Source organism: Sus scrofa, chromosome 14, assembly GCF_000003025.6.
Source record: "Sus scrofa isolate TJ Tabasco breed Duroc chromosome 14, Sscrofa11.1, whole genome shotgun sequence".
Lineage (NCBI taxonomy): Eukaryota > Metazoa > Chordata > Mammalia > Artiodactyla > Suidae > Sus > Sus scrofa.
In genome coordinates, this window is record NC_010456.5 from 136,704,000 (window position 1) to 136,719,436 (window position 15,437).

At 51.1% G+C, this 15,437-nt stretch overlaps 1 protein-coding gene across 1 annotated transcript in view; it reads left to right on the forward strand.

Annotated features, from left to right (window-relative positions):
• Window positions 1-15,437, forward strand: part of DOCK1 (dedicator of cytokinesis 1) — a 545,742-nt gene that overhangs the window by 504,253 nt on the left and 26,052 nt on the right. The window contains 6 exon segments of the mRNA XM_021072613.1: window positions 3,104-3,245; window positions 3,387-3,465; window positions 5,575-5,659; window positions 8,887-8,973; window positions 11,167-11,343; window positions 12,336-12,419. Coding sequence (XP_020928272.1) covers window positions 3,104-3,245; window positions 3,387-3,465; window positions 5,575-5,659; window positions 8,887-8,973; window positions 11,167-11,343; window positions 12,336-12,419 — 654 coding nt within the window.

A 15,437-nucleotide genomic window follows, 5' to 3' on the forward strand; every position in this document is an offset into this window, starting at 1 on the left:
AAGAATTTGCCTTTTCTGCAGTCCACGTTTAAGTGGACTCGTAAACAATTTGTCCCTTGGTATCAGGCTCACTTCCCGTAGCATAGTGTCCTCGGGGCTCATCCATGTAGTAACACGTATCAAACTTCATCCCTTTTAATGGACGCGTAATAGTCCGTTGCACCAAATCCCCACATTCTGTTTATCCATTCGTCCTTTGGTCGACGTGGGGAGGTCTTGGCTATTCTGCATAACACCGCTACGGACATGTGCATTGTTAATTATATGAGAAACTGGAAGCAGATTTCCAGTGCTGGAAACTCTGAATCGTCTCCAACCCTGAGACAGGCATGTGCTCATTGACATGTGACGGAAGAAATACTGTGATCCTCAGCCAAATCACTCACTGGTCCCAAAGCCAGAAATTAGGTAGCTGCATGCTGCCCGGCCTACTAGTAGAACTGTTTAAAGTTTCTCAAAAACACCTTCTCAGATTCCCCTTGACCAGTGGGCCATGATGTCCTGTCATTTCGTAGGAACCTTTTTTTCAAAAATGACACACGGTTTTCTCTTATCCTAGGAGACTCTGTGTGATCCTTCTGGTTTTAGGGCGTCGGGAGCTCTGTGCCTAAGGCACACCTGTCCCGGGCAGTTAGATCCAGTGGGAGAGTTTCCTGGTCCCAGAGGTGTGTTTCTTTGGCCCCAGAGTTTCTGATCTCACAGGAGTCCCTAACGCATAAGCCATCCCTTCACACTGGCCCAGCGGGAAGGATGAACTTGGTGAGGGCTTGTCATTCTTTATACGAACATCAGCCAGGGACTCTCCCAGGGCTGACCTGCGCCAGGAGGTGACTTCCTGTTTGATCCAGTCACACAGGGTCCTGGCTGGGTGCCAGGGGCATCTGGCCCCATCCCTGTCACTGCTGGTCTCTCCTTGACCCTGTCACCTTCGTCGTGCAGCTATGGCTCTACATGTCTAAGAGAGTGGTTGACCAGAAACCCAGTTCTCAAAAAAAAAAAAAAAAAAAAAAAAAAAAATCCCCCGGTCCAAAGAATGAATGAAGAATGTTTGCTTATAAACCCCAAACTGGGTGGGGAGGCTGGGTTTTGTCATTTACTTTATTTTAAATAAAAAAACAATCGAAAAGGTATAAAGAGCTGAGAGTTGAAGTCACCTCTCGTGGCTCAAGGCTTTAATTAATGTTCATGAACCTGCACCTCCGTGTGTGTGTCTCTAAGAAGGATCAAGAGAGAGAGAGAAAGAGCGAGTCGGGCCCTAAGTCACCACTGACATGTTTTGTGCTGGGGGATGAGTGCGTGCGGCCCTCTGCGGACAGGCCCGTGATTTAAGGCCACCACAGCTCTGTCCTGGCATCCAGAGGTGCTGGCAGGGCGGGGCAAGTGCTTGGCAGCCCCCCAGCCAATTGACGCCAGGGATGCACCGAGAGGGCAGAGAGACGCAGGCTCCAGGGACTGGGCCGGCTCATCTGTTCCATCAAAAGGACAAAATGAAGAGCATGAGTCAAGAGTTTAACAGGCTTGATTAATATTGAACTGACTTTCCCGACACAGCTGAATAATTTTGTGGGGCTCTTGCAATGTCTTTATTACGCTTCACAGATCACCTGTCAGGGGTCGATCTGACCGTGACCTCAGCGGTTACCAAAAAGTGGGTGCGATGTTTGGCTACTTAGTGCAGCGCTGGGAGCACAGCCTCTGAGAACTGACTCGCTGTCCCCTCTGCTTTGTTTTTCTTTAAGAATTGACCGCACTGGGGGGGTTTTGCATGCGTATTAACATTAATGGATCTTACAAGGAATAAATATCTTTGACTGTATGTACATTTCCCTCTTGTTTTCCAGCTTTAAGAGGCCACTTCAGGATGCAAAGCAATTGACATTTCTACAAAATGTTATTAGCGCTTTCATCTATAACTCACTAGTGTTTTTCTATTAAAGACTTTATATACATTTTTATTATTCTGTTCTCCTTCTGGTGTAAAGCATAATAAATGCATGCTAGTTTTGTAGTAGCCTGTTACACATTAAATCATCCTGAATTTCTGAAATGTTTGGCTTTATGTAGCCTTAAAAGACGCCCATACGGTGTATTTATATTTCTAATTAAGACTACATATTACTCTGGTTTCTGCTTGAAATTATTTTTTTAGAGAAAGAGAACATGTTTCTTCTGTAATGGGTGCTTGAAGACATACCTAAGCATAGAGTAAAAAAAAAAAAAATTCAATTTTTAAATTGTCCCGTCTTTTGTGATTTATAAGAACTCAGAATAACTTTGGACAAGGGACGGGAATAAATTGAGAACCATTGCATCTCTGTTTGAAAAGTCATTAATTGGACAAATTTTAGTTTGGCATCAAGTCTCTAGGATCCATCTGTCTTTCTTCTCCCCCCCCCCCCTCTCCCCCCTCCCCCTCCCTCCCCACTTCCTCCTCCCCCTCCCCCTCTCCCTCCTCCTCCTCATTTGCCTCCTCCCCCCATCCCTTCCCTGCCACACAGGGAGCCCAGCCATGCACCTCCCGTCTCTCACCAGCAGGGGAGCCCAAGAGCCTCGGATCTCTCTGCTCTGCTCTGGACCCTGTTCCCTCTGATTCTTTTCATCTCTTGGCTGTGACGTGTGGGGTCAGCTTGGAACGCCCCTCCCATGTTCCCACCTTAATCTCATGCTGTCGTGACTTCTTGCAGGCAAGATGAAAACTAGGGCCCATCTGGGGGAAAAAAAAAAACAAAGCATGGGCGCCATTCTCCCCCTTCCCTGTGCCTTCAGCCTGTGTGAGCATTTCGTGCCTCCGAAGTGTGGGTTCCACTGGCTCCTGTGGTTTCCACGGTGTCTTAAATCGATTGTTACTGTCAAGACTGAAGTGTGTGACCGGACCTCAGTGATGTTGTGTTCGGTGCTTCTCAAACAGTGTTAACTTACCCGGCTTTTGTTCCCATGCTCTTGATTAAGAAGCCTACCCCAATTATAAGCTGTTCTTCAGTGCAGTGACATTAAAAAAAAAAAAAATCTGTCAAGCCCGTTTTGCAGGCCGCTGCATTTAGGTGTGACCTTTCCCCGGCACTTGCCCCGTGGTCTCATTTAATGCATATGTCATTGTGTCCAGGGGAAAGTTTTCATTTACCGAGGGAAGGAGTACGAACGCAGGGAAGATTTTGAAGCTCGGCTGCTGACGCAGTTTCCAAACGCGGAGAAAATGAAGACGACCTCGCCTCCAGGCGACGAGATTAAAAACTCTCCCGGCCAGTGTATCCTTTATGACAACCGGATGGGCTGTGCCACGATGGCGATGCCCTTTGTTCCGACGGGCGGGCGGCCGTGCGTGGTGGGGCCTCTCTCCTGGTGGGTGCCCACGCTGCCTTGGGATCCTTGACCTCCTGCACCCCCAGATATCCAGTGCTTCACCGTGAAGCCCAAACTGGATTTGCCCCCGAAGTTTCACAGGCCTGTGTCGGAGCAGATTGTAAGGTAATGACGTCCTGTGCCCAGCGCGGGCGTGGCGACAGGTGGTCACAGATCTCTTCTTCACAATTTCAGGCCTCAGAGGAGGGCTGGCAGCCTTCCAGTGACTTTTCGGATGCTCTTCGTGTTTACGTAGAAGAGCAAAGGAAGCAGGTTATCTTCAGCATCAAGGAAGGGCAGGGAGAGGTTAATACACGTGGCCGGGAGGTTCGGGAGCTCTGCGGCTCGTTGTTCTCCTCCTGATCCTCGGGGGTGAGAGGGTGCGAGACCCCCCCCCCCCGCCCCCGACAGGTCTCTGTGTGCCTGGGGTGTGGCCTGAGCATTGGGATTCTATACGGCGGGAAAGGGATTCAGACATGTGCTTCTTTTTCCTTTTTGTCTTTTGTCCTTTTAGGGCCGCACCCACAGCATATGGAGGTTCCCAGGCTAGGGGTCGAATCGGAGCTATAGCTGCCGGCCTACACCACACAGGATACAAGCCATGTCTGCAACCTACACCACAGCTTGCAGCAACGAGGTCTTTTGTCTTTTTAGGGCCGCACCCATGGCATATGGAAGTTCCAGGCTAGGGGTGGAATTAGAGCTATAGCCGAGGGCCTGCATCACAGTCATAGCAACGTGGGATCCGAGCCACATCTGCAGCCTAACCACAGCTCACAGCAACACCGGATCCTTAACCCACTGAGCAAGGCCAGGGATCAAACCTGTATCCTCATGGACACTAGTTGGGTTCGTTAACCACTGAGCCATGAGAACTCCGAGGAGGCAGATTTTAAAAGTCACAGGCCAACTGTCTGAATTTGAGTGAGATTTTATGGGTCTCCATTGAATTGTCCCTGACAGAACTGTGGTATAGAAACACCTGCGCTAGAGGTCCCTTTGATGTTAAGAATTTTCTTTTTATTTGATCCTTGTTCTGGTGAAAAAATTAACCTCTTTGATGGCCAATTATGCTCAGGATCTGCTTATTTTATATCCTGAAGTTTGGTGGGTTGGGTTCTTCTACAAAATTCACTACCATTTCTTTAACCTTTCATCACCCAAAGTGGGAAATAAACCAGGACTTGGTTTTTGGCAGATGATCGCATCCATTTTAACTGTTGTCACATTTTTTTTCTCGGAGAGACGCATTAAGCAACAGTGAATGGTAGTGCATGCTCAGGTATTTCCCGTTAATGAGGGGCATCCCAGTGCAGGGGGGGACTATGAGCCTCTCCCGCCTGCCTCTGGGATGTGCACGGACCAACCCCCCCAACAAGGGAGGAAGGTACCTACTTGCTCCATGTATGCCACTCCAGGTGGTTGCTGAATCTGCCTTTTGTAGACCTGAACTTTTAAGATCTAGGAGTTCCTGTTGTGGCACAGCAGAAACAAATCCTACTAGTATCCATGGGGGTGTGGGTTCGATCCCTGGCCCCACTCAGTAGGTTAAAGATCCTGCGTTGCCATGAACTGTGGTGTAGGTCGAAGATGCGGCTCGGATCTGGTGTTGCTGTGGCTGTGGTGTAGGCCGGCAGCTGCAGCTCCAATTAGACCCCTAGCCTGGGAACTTCCATGTGCCTTAGGTGCGGCCCTAAAAAGCAAAAAAATAAAAAATAAAGTATATGAGACCTTTTAAAAAGTAATAAAGATGTAGCCTTTTCATTTTAATAATAAATTACTAAGTTAAATTATTTGAGTAAATTGTTGAACTCTGAATTAAAAAAAAAAAAAAAAAAAAAAAAAAAAAAAAAAAAAAAAAAAAAAAAAAAGTAAATTGTTGAACTCTGAATTAAAATTTTCCAGTAATAAGCACATACACGGAGAATGAAGGCCTCCTGCCTCTCTCCTTTGCCTTCCCTTTCTCTCTTCCTGCCCATCTCACTCTTACTCAGCATCTCTTCTCCCTGAGGGTTTGCAGGGACAGGGAAGAGGCAGAAATTCAAGGTAATTTTTCCACCTGCCAACGTCTCTCTTCCGAGGCCGGCGAGGAGAGAAAGCCTGGCTCTCGCTCCAGGTCAAGGTTGGAGATGTTTTAAGGGATGCAGTGACCTATAGGGAGGGCAGACCGTGTCTAAAAGCAAATCAGGTGCTTTTCGGATTGAATGTCTAATGATGTCTCTTGTCTCTGTCCAGTTTTTACAGAGTCAACGAGGTCCAACGATTTGAATACTCTCGTCCGATCCGCAAGGGAGAGAAAAACCCAGACAATGAATTTGCGGTAAAAAAAACAGCACCTGCACCCTCACCCCAAACTCATTCCTCCACCACCACCATTGCCCATGGAAAATTGTGTTCTCAAAGGCTGGAGTCCCCTGGTGGCTCAGTGGGTTAAGGATCGGATGGTGTCACTGCTGTGGCGTGGGTGCCATCCCTGACCTAGGAACTTCCACGTGCCAGGGAGCAGCCAGAGGAAAAGAAGAGCGTGAAGGGCTACCGCCGTGCAGGGTTAAATGTCTGTGTGTATTACGTGCCGAGATCCTAATCTGTTACCCCTTCAATAGGTCCTCCTGATGTCAGAAGCTAACTCGTGCTTTTCTTTTTTTAATGACTCAGTGAATTGGATTCCACTTATAGTTGTACAACAGTCATCACAACCAAATTTTATAGCATTTCCATCCCAAACGTTCAGCACATCCCCCCACCCCCACCCTGTCTCACTTGGAAACCGTAAGTTTTTCAAAGTCTGTGCGTCAGGGTAACTCGTGCTTTGAACGTGCTTCTGGGAGTTCCCGTCATGGCGCAGCAGAAACAAATCCAACTAGGAACCATGAGGTTATGGGTTCGATCCCTGGCCTTGCTCAGTGGGTTAAGGAGCCCGTGTTGCTGTGGCTGTGGTGTAGGCTGGTGGCTATAGCTCCAATTCGACCCTAGCCTGGAAACCTTCATATGCTGCAGATGCAGCCCTGAGAAGACAAAAAAGACAAAAAATTTAAAAAAAAAAAGAAAGTGCTTCTGGGAGTTCCCATGGTGGTATAGGGTCTGTGAGTCACAGCCCCTGAAAGGCCCTTCCCTTCCCTGGCCCAGTTTCCTGCGTGTCCCCTAGGCTCTTGGAGGTGGGACATTCTAAAGCCACCTCCACTTCCAACACTGGCTATTTCAAAATAACCACATTCTCTGGTTTAATGTGACCTCTCACACCTGTTTGGTGACTGTTTTCACGGTGGTGTTTCTGTAATAGTGAGAGGGGCAGGGCCCTCCAGAGATACACGGGAGGGCCAGGCTTCCAGTGCCACCTCTGTCCCCGTTGTCACAGCAGTAACGCTGGGCAGCAGCCTGGCTCCAGGATGCGTGGGCTGTTCTTGGATTTTCCTCCTGCCTCTTGTCGCAATGTTGATTCCCATCCTTCGAAGAAAGAGACACGAGGAGGTCAAGCAGACTGCCGCCGGGCGTGCAGCCGGCCACGGCAGAGCCACCAAGAGCCACAATTCCTGGCGTGGGCTCCGCGCTAAGCCTTCGGGGCGGTGCTTTCTCTCAGTGGCCCTGCCATCTCCTAATGGCCCTGTTAGGTTCTCACACACAGGTGAGGCCTTCAGAAGCCACAGGATTTAGTCTTTCACATGCCTGACAAAGCCCCAGCCTTCCAGAGAAGCACGGGGGTGATGGGACCCCCGACTGCGGCCTGCGGCAGGGAGCTGGGTGCTGGGGCAGCTCAGCATCTCCCAACCCAGCCACGTGTGAAGCTCTGGAACCCGGGCCTGCAAGGAGGAAGAACCCAAAGGCACATCCAAGGCCCACATCCCTGGGGCTGCAGCTGGGTCCTCCCCCGCCTCCCCCCGACACCTGCCACCGGAATCTAAGAGGTTTGGGGGAAATGCTTTCTAACTCCCAGTCCGGTTTTCTGGAAATGTTAACATTCCCTTTTGCCAGCTATTTATATCTAAATCACAACCAACCGACTCAAAGTGATTCTCCGTTCCTGGGAGGTTTACCAGGCAACGGTTGCCGCCAGCTAGTCCCGTGGAGGCTGGACTCCTGCAGTGGACTCCGTGCATCCTTCTTTTTTCTTCTTTTATGGCTGCACCTGCAGCATATGGCAGTTCCCTGGCCAGGGATTGAATCCCAGCTGCGGCCGTGTCCTACGCCACAGCTGCAACATTGCCAGATCCTTTAACCCACCGAGCTGGGCCGGGGATTGAACCCGCACCTCTGCAGCGACCTGAGCTGCTACAGTTGGATTCTTAACCCACCAGTCACAACGGGAACTCCTGCGCAGTGTCTAAGGAGAGATGGAATTGTATTTATTGGCTTTAGACAATTTCCTGCACTATGTAATGTACTGTTTTAGGAAGAATCCTGATTGTAAAATGTATTTTATTGAAAATACCCCTGTACACACTTTTAAAGGCTTAGTGAGAAGTCTTCAACAATAGACAGTAAAAGATGAGGTGGCCATCTCTGGGTAGTGGGTGATTTCTCTCCCTTCTATTTCCATAAATTTATTTTCTGATGGAAAAGTGTATCTTATGCAAAAAAAAAAAAAAAAAAAAAAAAAGAATATCCAGCTTAAAATACTGACTGATTTTATTAGAATGTGAGAGGTCACCTTCAGTCAGTCCTCTCTTTCTCTTTTTCTTTTTTTTTTTTTTTTTTTTTTTGTCTTTTTGCCTTTTCTAGGGCCGCACCCGTGGCATATGGAGGTTCCCAGGCTAGGGGTCAATTGGAGCATAGCCAGGCCTAGCCAGAGCCACAGCAATCGGGATCCGAGCTGCGTCTGCAACTCACACCACAGCTCACAGCAACGCCAGATCCTTAACCCACTGAGCAAGGCTAGGGATTGAACCCACAATCTGGTTCCTAGTCGGATTCGTTAACCACTGCGCCACGACGGGAACCCAGAGTGGATGTGCATCTTAGAATTTTCTTTTGACCACTGAATAAGGCTAACATAAAACTCACTGGAGCCTTTCTAAAAACTTGTTGGCTCAGAGGGACCCTCACTCATTTGGATGAATGTAATTCTCCCTGACGCTTCCTTTTTTTTTTTTTTTTTTTTTAACTTTTTAGGGCCGCACCCGTGGCATTTGGAGGTTCCCAGGCTAGGACTGAATCAGAGCTGTGGCCCCTGTCCTGTGCCACAGCCACAGCAACACAGGATCCTAGCAGAGTCTGCGACCTACACTGCAGATCATGGCAATGCCAGATCCTTAACCCACCAAGCGAGGCCAGGGATCGAACCTATGCCCTCATAATTCCTAGTCCGGTTCGTTACCACTGAGCCACGAACAGGAACTCCTCCCCACGTCTCCTGTTGTATTTTCATTGCCAAATACCAAGGACGTGGGCACCGTTGGCCGGGAAGCAGGGGACCCTGGTATCCTGTGTCCGACTCTGCAGCCAAGCGTGGCCTGTGAGGCGTTCCCTGTGCTGCTGGTCACATGGCCCCCGAGGCGGGGGATCCCCCAGCTTCGTCTCCTGACACGCGTGCCGTGTGTGTTTCCTTTGCAGAACATGTGGATTGAGAGGACCGTGTACACGACTGCGTATAAACTACCTGGCATCTTGAGGTGGTTTGAGGTCAAATCTGTTTTCATGGTAAGCGCACCCCCAAGGAACCGCCGGTCACCCCTCTACAGCCCGACACGCCCTCTCCCCCCTGATGTGTCCTGACATGCGCTGCAGACCCCACACCAGGCCTAACCCGGAGACACTCTCCCCATCCAGGAACATTGGGCTGGACGTGCTGTGTAGTCACGGCCTCGAGCACAGAAGAAAACCAGAACTAAGGTTTCACTTCTTAAAAAAATATCGAAATGTCGTCCTCGCTGTGCTGTTTTGACAGTTCTTTCTGTTATCTAAATGGAAAGTTTAAGAGAAATTCCAATTTACATACACGTTTTAAGGTCTTTCTTCGTGATGGTTTTATTGCCATTTACATGACAAACGACTTGATTAATAGGACATGCTCATTTCAAGTAAAAATAGCTTGAGAATAGACCCCCTCGCCCGCACTTTTTAAAGAGATAATGACTCGCATCTCATTAGCTAATCTCTGCCTCAGTGGTGAGCGACAGATGGCCCCCCGTTTACATGAACCAGAGTTGGCCGAAGATTCTTGGGGAATGTGTGGTGGCCGAGTGTGGCAGGTGCCAGTATAAAAAGATCCGGTTGAGATGGAGACGCTTGGCCATGCGTCTCAATGCCTGTGGTTTTCGCCGAGCAGGGTCTTATCCGGAGGGGTGGTACCAACATTTCATTTAACCATGAGTCCCCTTGGAAACGGCTGATTCAGTTCTAGGGCGTGGCTGGAGCCTCTTTCCCGGGCTTGTGTCCACCCTCGCCCCTCTCCCACACCACTTGAGCTCTGGGCTTGTCCCTGAGGGCGCTGGTGCTTGGCTGCACCTCCACTCCCATCCCTAGCACCCCCTTCTCCTGCTGTGAAGCCCTAGGGTTCTATACCTCACCCCTCCCACCAAGGGCACCTCCACTTCCGGCTCTGGGAGCCCTCACAATGTGTCCCCATCGCACACAGGTGGGCCTTGCCCTGTAGAAGGCTCAGGAGACAGGGGGCCGGTGATGAAATACTAGCCTTCTCTGGCACCCTTTGGAGCTGGTGATGTAGGGGTGATAGACGACAGGAGGGGAGGCCCTTTCCATAAACAGTCGTCCTAATGAGCCTGCTCCCCTAAGCCCTTTGTGGCTGGGGCTTCCGTGAAGCAGCCCGGATGTGCCCAGAAGGCGTTTAACAGCCGGAGGTGGAGCGGGGTGAGCCCTGATCTTCTTCGAGGATGTGGTTCTGCCCAGGGCTGTGTTTGCTGTTTCTCCTGGACTAAGAGGGCTGGAAGCCGGATAATCCTAATGGCATGGCTGAAATAATCCTGCTGTCTACACCCCGCCTCCCTCACCTTGTGTGTGCCTCCTGGGACAGACCCCTTCGGGACACTGGGTGTGTGTGTGGGGCAGTTAGTCCCCCTGTCGTGAGAGAAGTGGAAAGCTATTCTTCCTCGAGGCAAACGGGCGTGGTCCCAGGGCGCTGGCCTCAGGCAGAACGGGATCCGCCTGGAGAGTCCATGTGGTGAAGTTAGGGGTCTGGGGTGGTGCATTCCAGCCGCTGACAAAGCCGGGGGAGGGGTGAGAACCGTCCTAGGATACGTGGGTTTGGGGTGCACGTTGCCTAGGGGCGCCCTCAGCAGCCAGCAGGTGGTTGGCTGGCTCCTTGAATGGTACCTCCTCTCCATCAGGAGGGGGCAGGTGCTCCCCCTGCCACAGGAGGGGCGCTCCGGGACCTGCCTGTGAGCAGAGCTGTCCGCTCTCAGAGCATCTCTGCTCCCCCACCCCCACCTCTCAGGCCGTCCCCAGGGCCTGGCAAGAAGAAATCTGCTTCGCCATTTGCGAAAGACACCCTAGGCCCCCTAGGCGCAGTGGGGAGCCACCCTGCTCCCTTGGGGAGGACCTGATTGTCACCTGGCGGTGACCCCTGGATGTGGCTCCAAGGTCTGGCCTAGGGTCATAGAGTGAGGCCTGGAGCGAAGGTGGTGCAAAGCAGGACACATGTGCGGAGGGCGGGGGTGTCTATGGAAACACACTGACACTAAATGCCCCGCTGCTCTGGGCTGGGGGTGAGGGACCTGCCCCAAAGCCTTCTTGGTAGAAAGGTGCACGCGGAGTCAGAAGCCAGCCCCTCTCAGAAGTGTTGTCCTCCGGAGCTGGAAGCTTCAGCAGCGGCCCCCCAGCTGGGGCGGGGGCCGCAGCCGCTGGCCCGCCCTCACGCCGCCCTCTGCTGCGCAGGTGGAGATCAGCCCCCTGGAGAACGCCATCGAGACCATGCAGCTGACAAACGACAAGATGAACAGCATGCTGCAGCAGCACCTGGACGACCCCAGCCTCCCCATCAACCCCCTCTCCATGCTCCTGAATGGCATCGTGGACCCCGCCGTCATGGGAGGCTTCGCAAATTATGAAAAGGCACGTGACACCCAGGTTTCCAAACACCGTCTCCAAACCAGAACCCCCCCCCCACCTGCCCCCAGGCTCACTGAGCCAGCTGGGCAGTGACTGAGGCGGGGCCAGGCAGATGCCTCGGCAGGCTGCAGGCGGTCAAGGCCCCACCCTGGGCACAGCTGGCCCGGGCATGGTCCCCTCCTCCCCGCTCCCCATCGCGGCCGCTGGGCCTTGCTAATGGAGCTCTAGAGACTGACCCTCTGGTGGCTGTCGAGAGACCTGGGATTAGTAAAGGCCAAAAGATACAGTTTTAGTGAAAGACCAAAGAGTTAGACTACTTAGAATAGATTGGGGGAAGGGCTGATGCGAGGGGATCAACGGCGGGTCTCTCTGGAAAACGAGATGGGACAGAAGTTGAAGGTCGTGGGGTGTCATCCAGACAAGGGGTCCTCGCTGCAGCCGCCTGATTTTGTAGATCAAGTTTGCAACGTGGCCACAGCCATTCATTTACATGGTGTCACTGGCTGTTGTCCTGTTAAAACAATGGCTGTTTCTTGTTGCCAAAATGTTTGCTGACCTCTGGTCTAGACCAAGTGAAAACAGGCAGAAGGGGCTCTGCCTGAGAGTGGGCTGCGAGGAGAACCCGGCCTGGATGAAGAGATGGGGCTCTGATCCAGGTGCGGCCCGGAACCAGAGCCCCGGGCGGGGCCCTAGGTGGGGTTCACGGGCACGGCAGCGGCTGGGGAGCTTTCCCCCAGTGGCCTGAGGGGTCCGGGCCAGCTGTGGCTCTGCCGGGCTACGTGGACGGGGCGCCACCGTGAGTGACCAAACCCCGTTTGTTGGGCAGACCTTAGTGGAAGTCTGGCTGGGAGGGGCCGGCCCTGGGGGGGAGTGAGCACCGCAGGTGGGGAGGCGGGGTCTGTTTTACACACGGCTCTGTGCCCAGGCCTGGTGTGCAAAAACGCGTGTTGGCTGAGTGTGCTGGCATGCTGACGGGCTCTCCCTGTCTCCACCAGGCCTTCTTTACCGAGCGGTACCTGCAGGAGCATCCTGAAGCCCATGAAAAGATCGAGAAGCTCAAGGACCTGATTGCATGGCAGGTAAATGTCTGACGGCAGCTGTGGGGTGGGTGGCCCGGAAAGCCGAGTCCCAGACCAGATGTCCCCCCGGGTCACCTTGGCACACTGCCAACCTCCAGGGAGGCCTGGGAACATCCGCCAGAGTTCACATGATTGTTTGTCCCAAGAAACCCACTGACCACTGCCACAATTAACTTACTCCCCTCCTGGCTGTAGTCATCAATTTGAACACCGCCAAGAGGTGGTCTCTTGCAAACAAGCCTGGTCTGCTTCCTCCCTTCGGTCAGTTTAGAGCCAGCTGGGCAGAACAGCACGTCGGGGCAACGTCAGGACTGCTATGCCTTAGTGTGGGTCCAGGCTGTGGCGGGAGCGGCCTCAGGCTGATTCCTCTGTGTGGGCGGGGCTCCCAGGCTGCCAGCAGGGGCGCTGCAGTCTCTCCCATGGGTCCCATCTCCCGGGTCAGACACACGGTGAGGCTGATCTTCCAACCCATGCTCTGTGGGCACTTTGTTCCTGGCCTCCGTGGAGGCTCACCCTCCCGGCTTCTCCGCCATCAGCACGTGGGCTCTGTGACCAGTTAGGGTGGAGCAGAACTGAGTTTTGGTTTCAAACCAATTTGCAAGTGCCTATTTTCGATATATGTCAAATATATATGCATATTATTGCGATAAAATTTATATAACAGGAAATTTACCATCTTCACCCCTTGTAAGTGTCCAGTGCAGTGGCATCAAGTCCGTTCACATCGAGTAGCCGTCACCACCATCCACCTCCAGCCCTTTTTCATCCTGCCAGTCTCCTCTGTACCCCCTGAACAGTAGCTCTTCATTCACCCCACCCTGGAAACCACCATGCAACTTTCTGTCTCTTTGAAGTTGATTATTCTAGAGTCCTCGTATACGTGAAATCATGCCTCATTTGACCTGTGTGCCTGGCTTACTCTGCTTAGCATATTGTCTTCAAGGTTCTTCCATACCGTAACATGTCAGCATTCCCTTCCTCTTTAAGGCTGAGTGATATTCCATTGCCCACAGAGACCACATTTCACTCATCCATTCATTCACAGGTGGACCCTTGGGTTGTGTCCACCTTTTGCTATTGGGAACAACGTTGTTGTGTACCGCATCTGTTCTGTTTCCTGCTTTCACTTCTTTTGGGTATATACCCGGAAGTGGATTGCTGGATCATATGATAAGTCTATTGGTAATTTTTGGGGGTCCCACCATGTCGGTTCCTATAGCTGCTGCATCTTTAACATTCCCACCGACAATGATGCACGATGCATTCCAACTTCTTCACGTCCTCATCAACCTTTGTTACTTTTTATTTTCTTTCTGTTTCTTTGTTTTATAACAGCCATCCTTAATGAGGGTGACTTTGCCACAAACCCATAGGCAGTTGATACCAATTTGCCTTGGGATTATCTTCTGATAAGACACCCTGGGAGCTGAATGTAGGGAACTTTTTTGGCCACCATGGTTTCTTTGCCCAGACTGTAAGCCTCATGCGGGCAGTCTCCCTCTGTTACCAAAAAGGAAACAGATAATCTAAAAGTCGGAATGATTCCATTTTAGATGTAGAAAACCAAAGGGTACAAAATTCAAAGCTCCACTGAAGGCTGTAAAACCATTGCTACACAAGAACTAGTTTGGTCTGCAAAAGTTCTATTGATTTTTTTTTTTTTCTGTAAGCTTTTACAGCAAATTGGATTTTAAGAGTTTCAGGCCCTACAGAGGAAAATAATTTGTTCCCCAGAGAGAACTTTATGTCAGTACTATGTCATCACCCCTAATAACTATATTAAAGGATGAATTTTAAAGCAGCTCTCAGGAAAGCTAAAAAAAAAAAAAAAAAAAGGAACCTGTTTTCTAGCAACTTCATTACAAATCAAAGAGTGATGAAAAATACATATTCAAAACATTACCTGTGATTTTGCTTTCATTTGCAAATTTTTTGAAAACTTGTATTTTCATATCAGTAATTGAGTCATAGGGTCATTAAAAATATGAAGTTTGGGGTTTTCCGATGCTTTCTTCTGTTTTTATTATTTCTGTTATTTTTTCTGTTTTTTCTGTTTTTTTCCTGAAACTCCATCAGGGGAAGGTGAGGTTTACCTCCTGAGAATCCCAAGGACTCGTTGGCAGAGTTTGCATCACTGATGTATAATCATTTTGAAGTCTGGTTAGTAAGTCCCAGGCAGCTCCTGGCTCTCCTTGGCCATTACTGAAACACAGGGTAGTGCTGACCCCTCCCATGGGTCAGCTGGGGTTGGGTGCCAGCTGCAGGTGGGCAGCTGATGCCAGGTCCACGTGGGTGCCAGCCCCTTCCTCAAAGCACATTTCGATCGCCCCCCAATACGGCTGTCCTGTTGGGCATCCCTGCCGTGCATCCAAAGCTGAAGCCACACAGACCCCCAGGAAGCGGCTGTGGTACATGCGGCTCTCTCTTTTGAAATGCACAGAGATGAAAGACCAGACCCACATGCCACCCCCTACCCATGTCGCCAGGGGTGGTGCCCCTGGAGCACTTAGCAGTGCTTCCAAGTGTTCCATGCCACTGGCAGGCCATGAATCTGTGCAGGAGACACACAGGAACAGACTTCAAATACCAAGCTGCCGTCTAGAAGGGTTTCTTTTGAGAGCAGGCAGCGTGCTGGCTTTGAACAACACGAGGTGTGACTAGCGGGAAGTCCTCCCGCCTCTGGGCTCTGGGAAGCTCTTTAGATGTGCAGACTCCGGGATCCACTCCAGAGCGAATTGGGGCTCTGGGGCTGGGTTTCAGGAACCTGCCTGAGGGATGCTGAGGCTCAGCCTGGTTGGAAGCCAAAGCCCATTCCAGGCTTCGGTCCAGGGCTTCTGTTTGTGCACTGGAGGGTGTCTGCACAGAGCATGTTTTTATCATGCTTCAGTTCAGCCCCGAACAGACGTAGAACAAGGCACAGATCCGCCTTTCTTGTAGAAGGTTGTATCTGACTATGTCAGGGACCTGTTGAGGGGATAAATTTCAGACGCCATAAATTTCACCAAATTGCAGTTCATT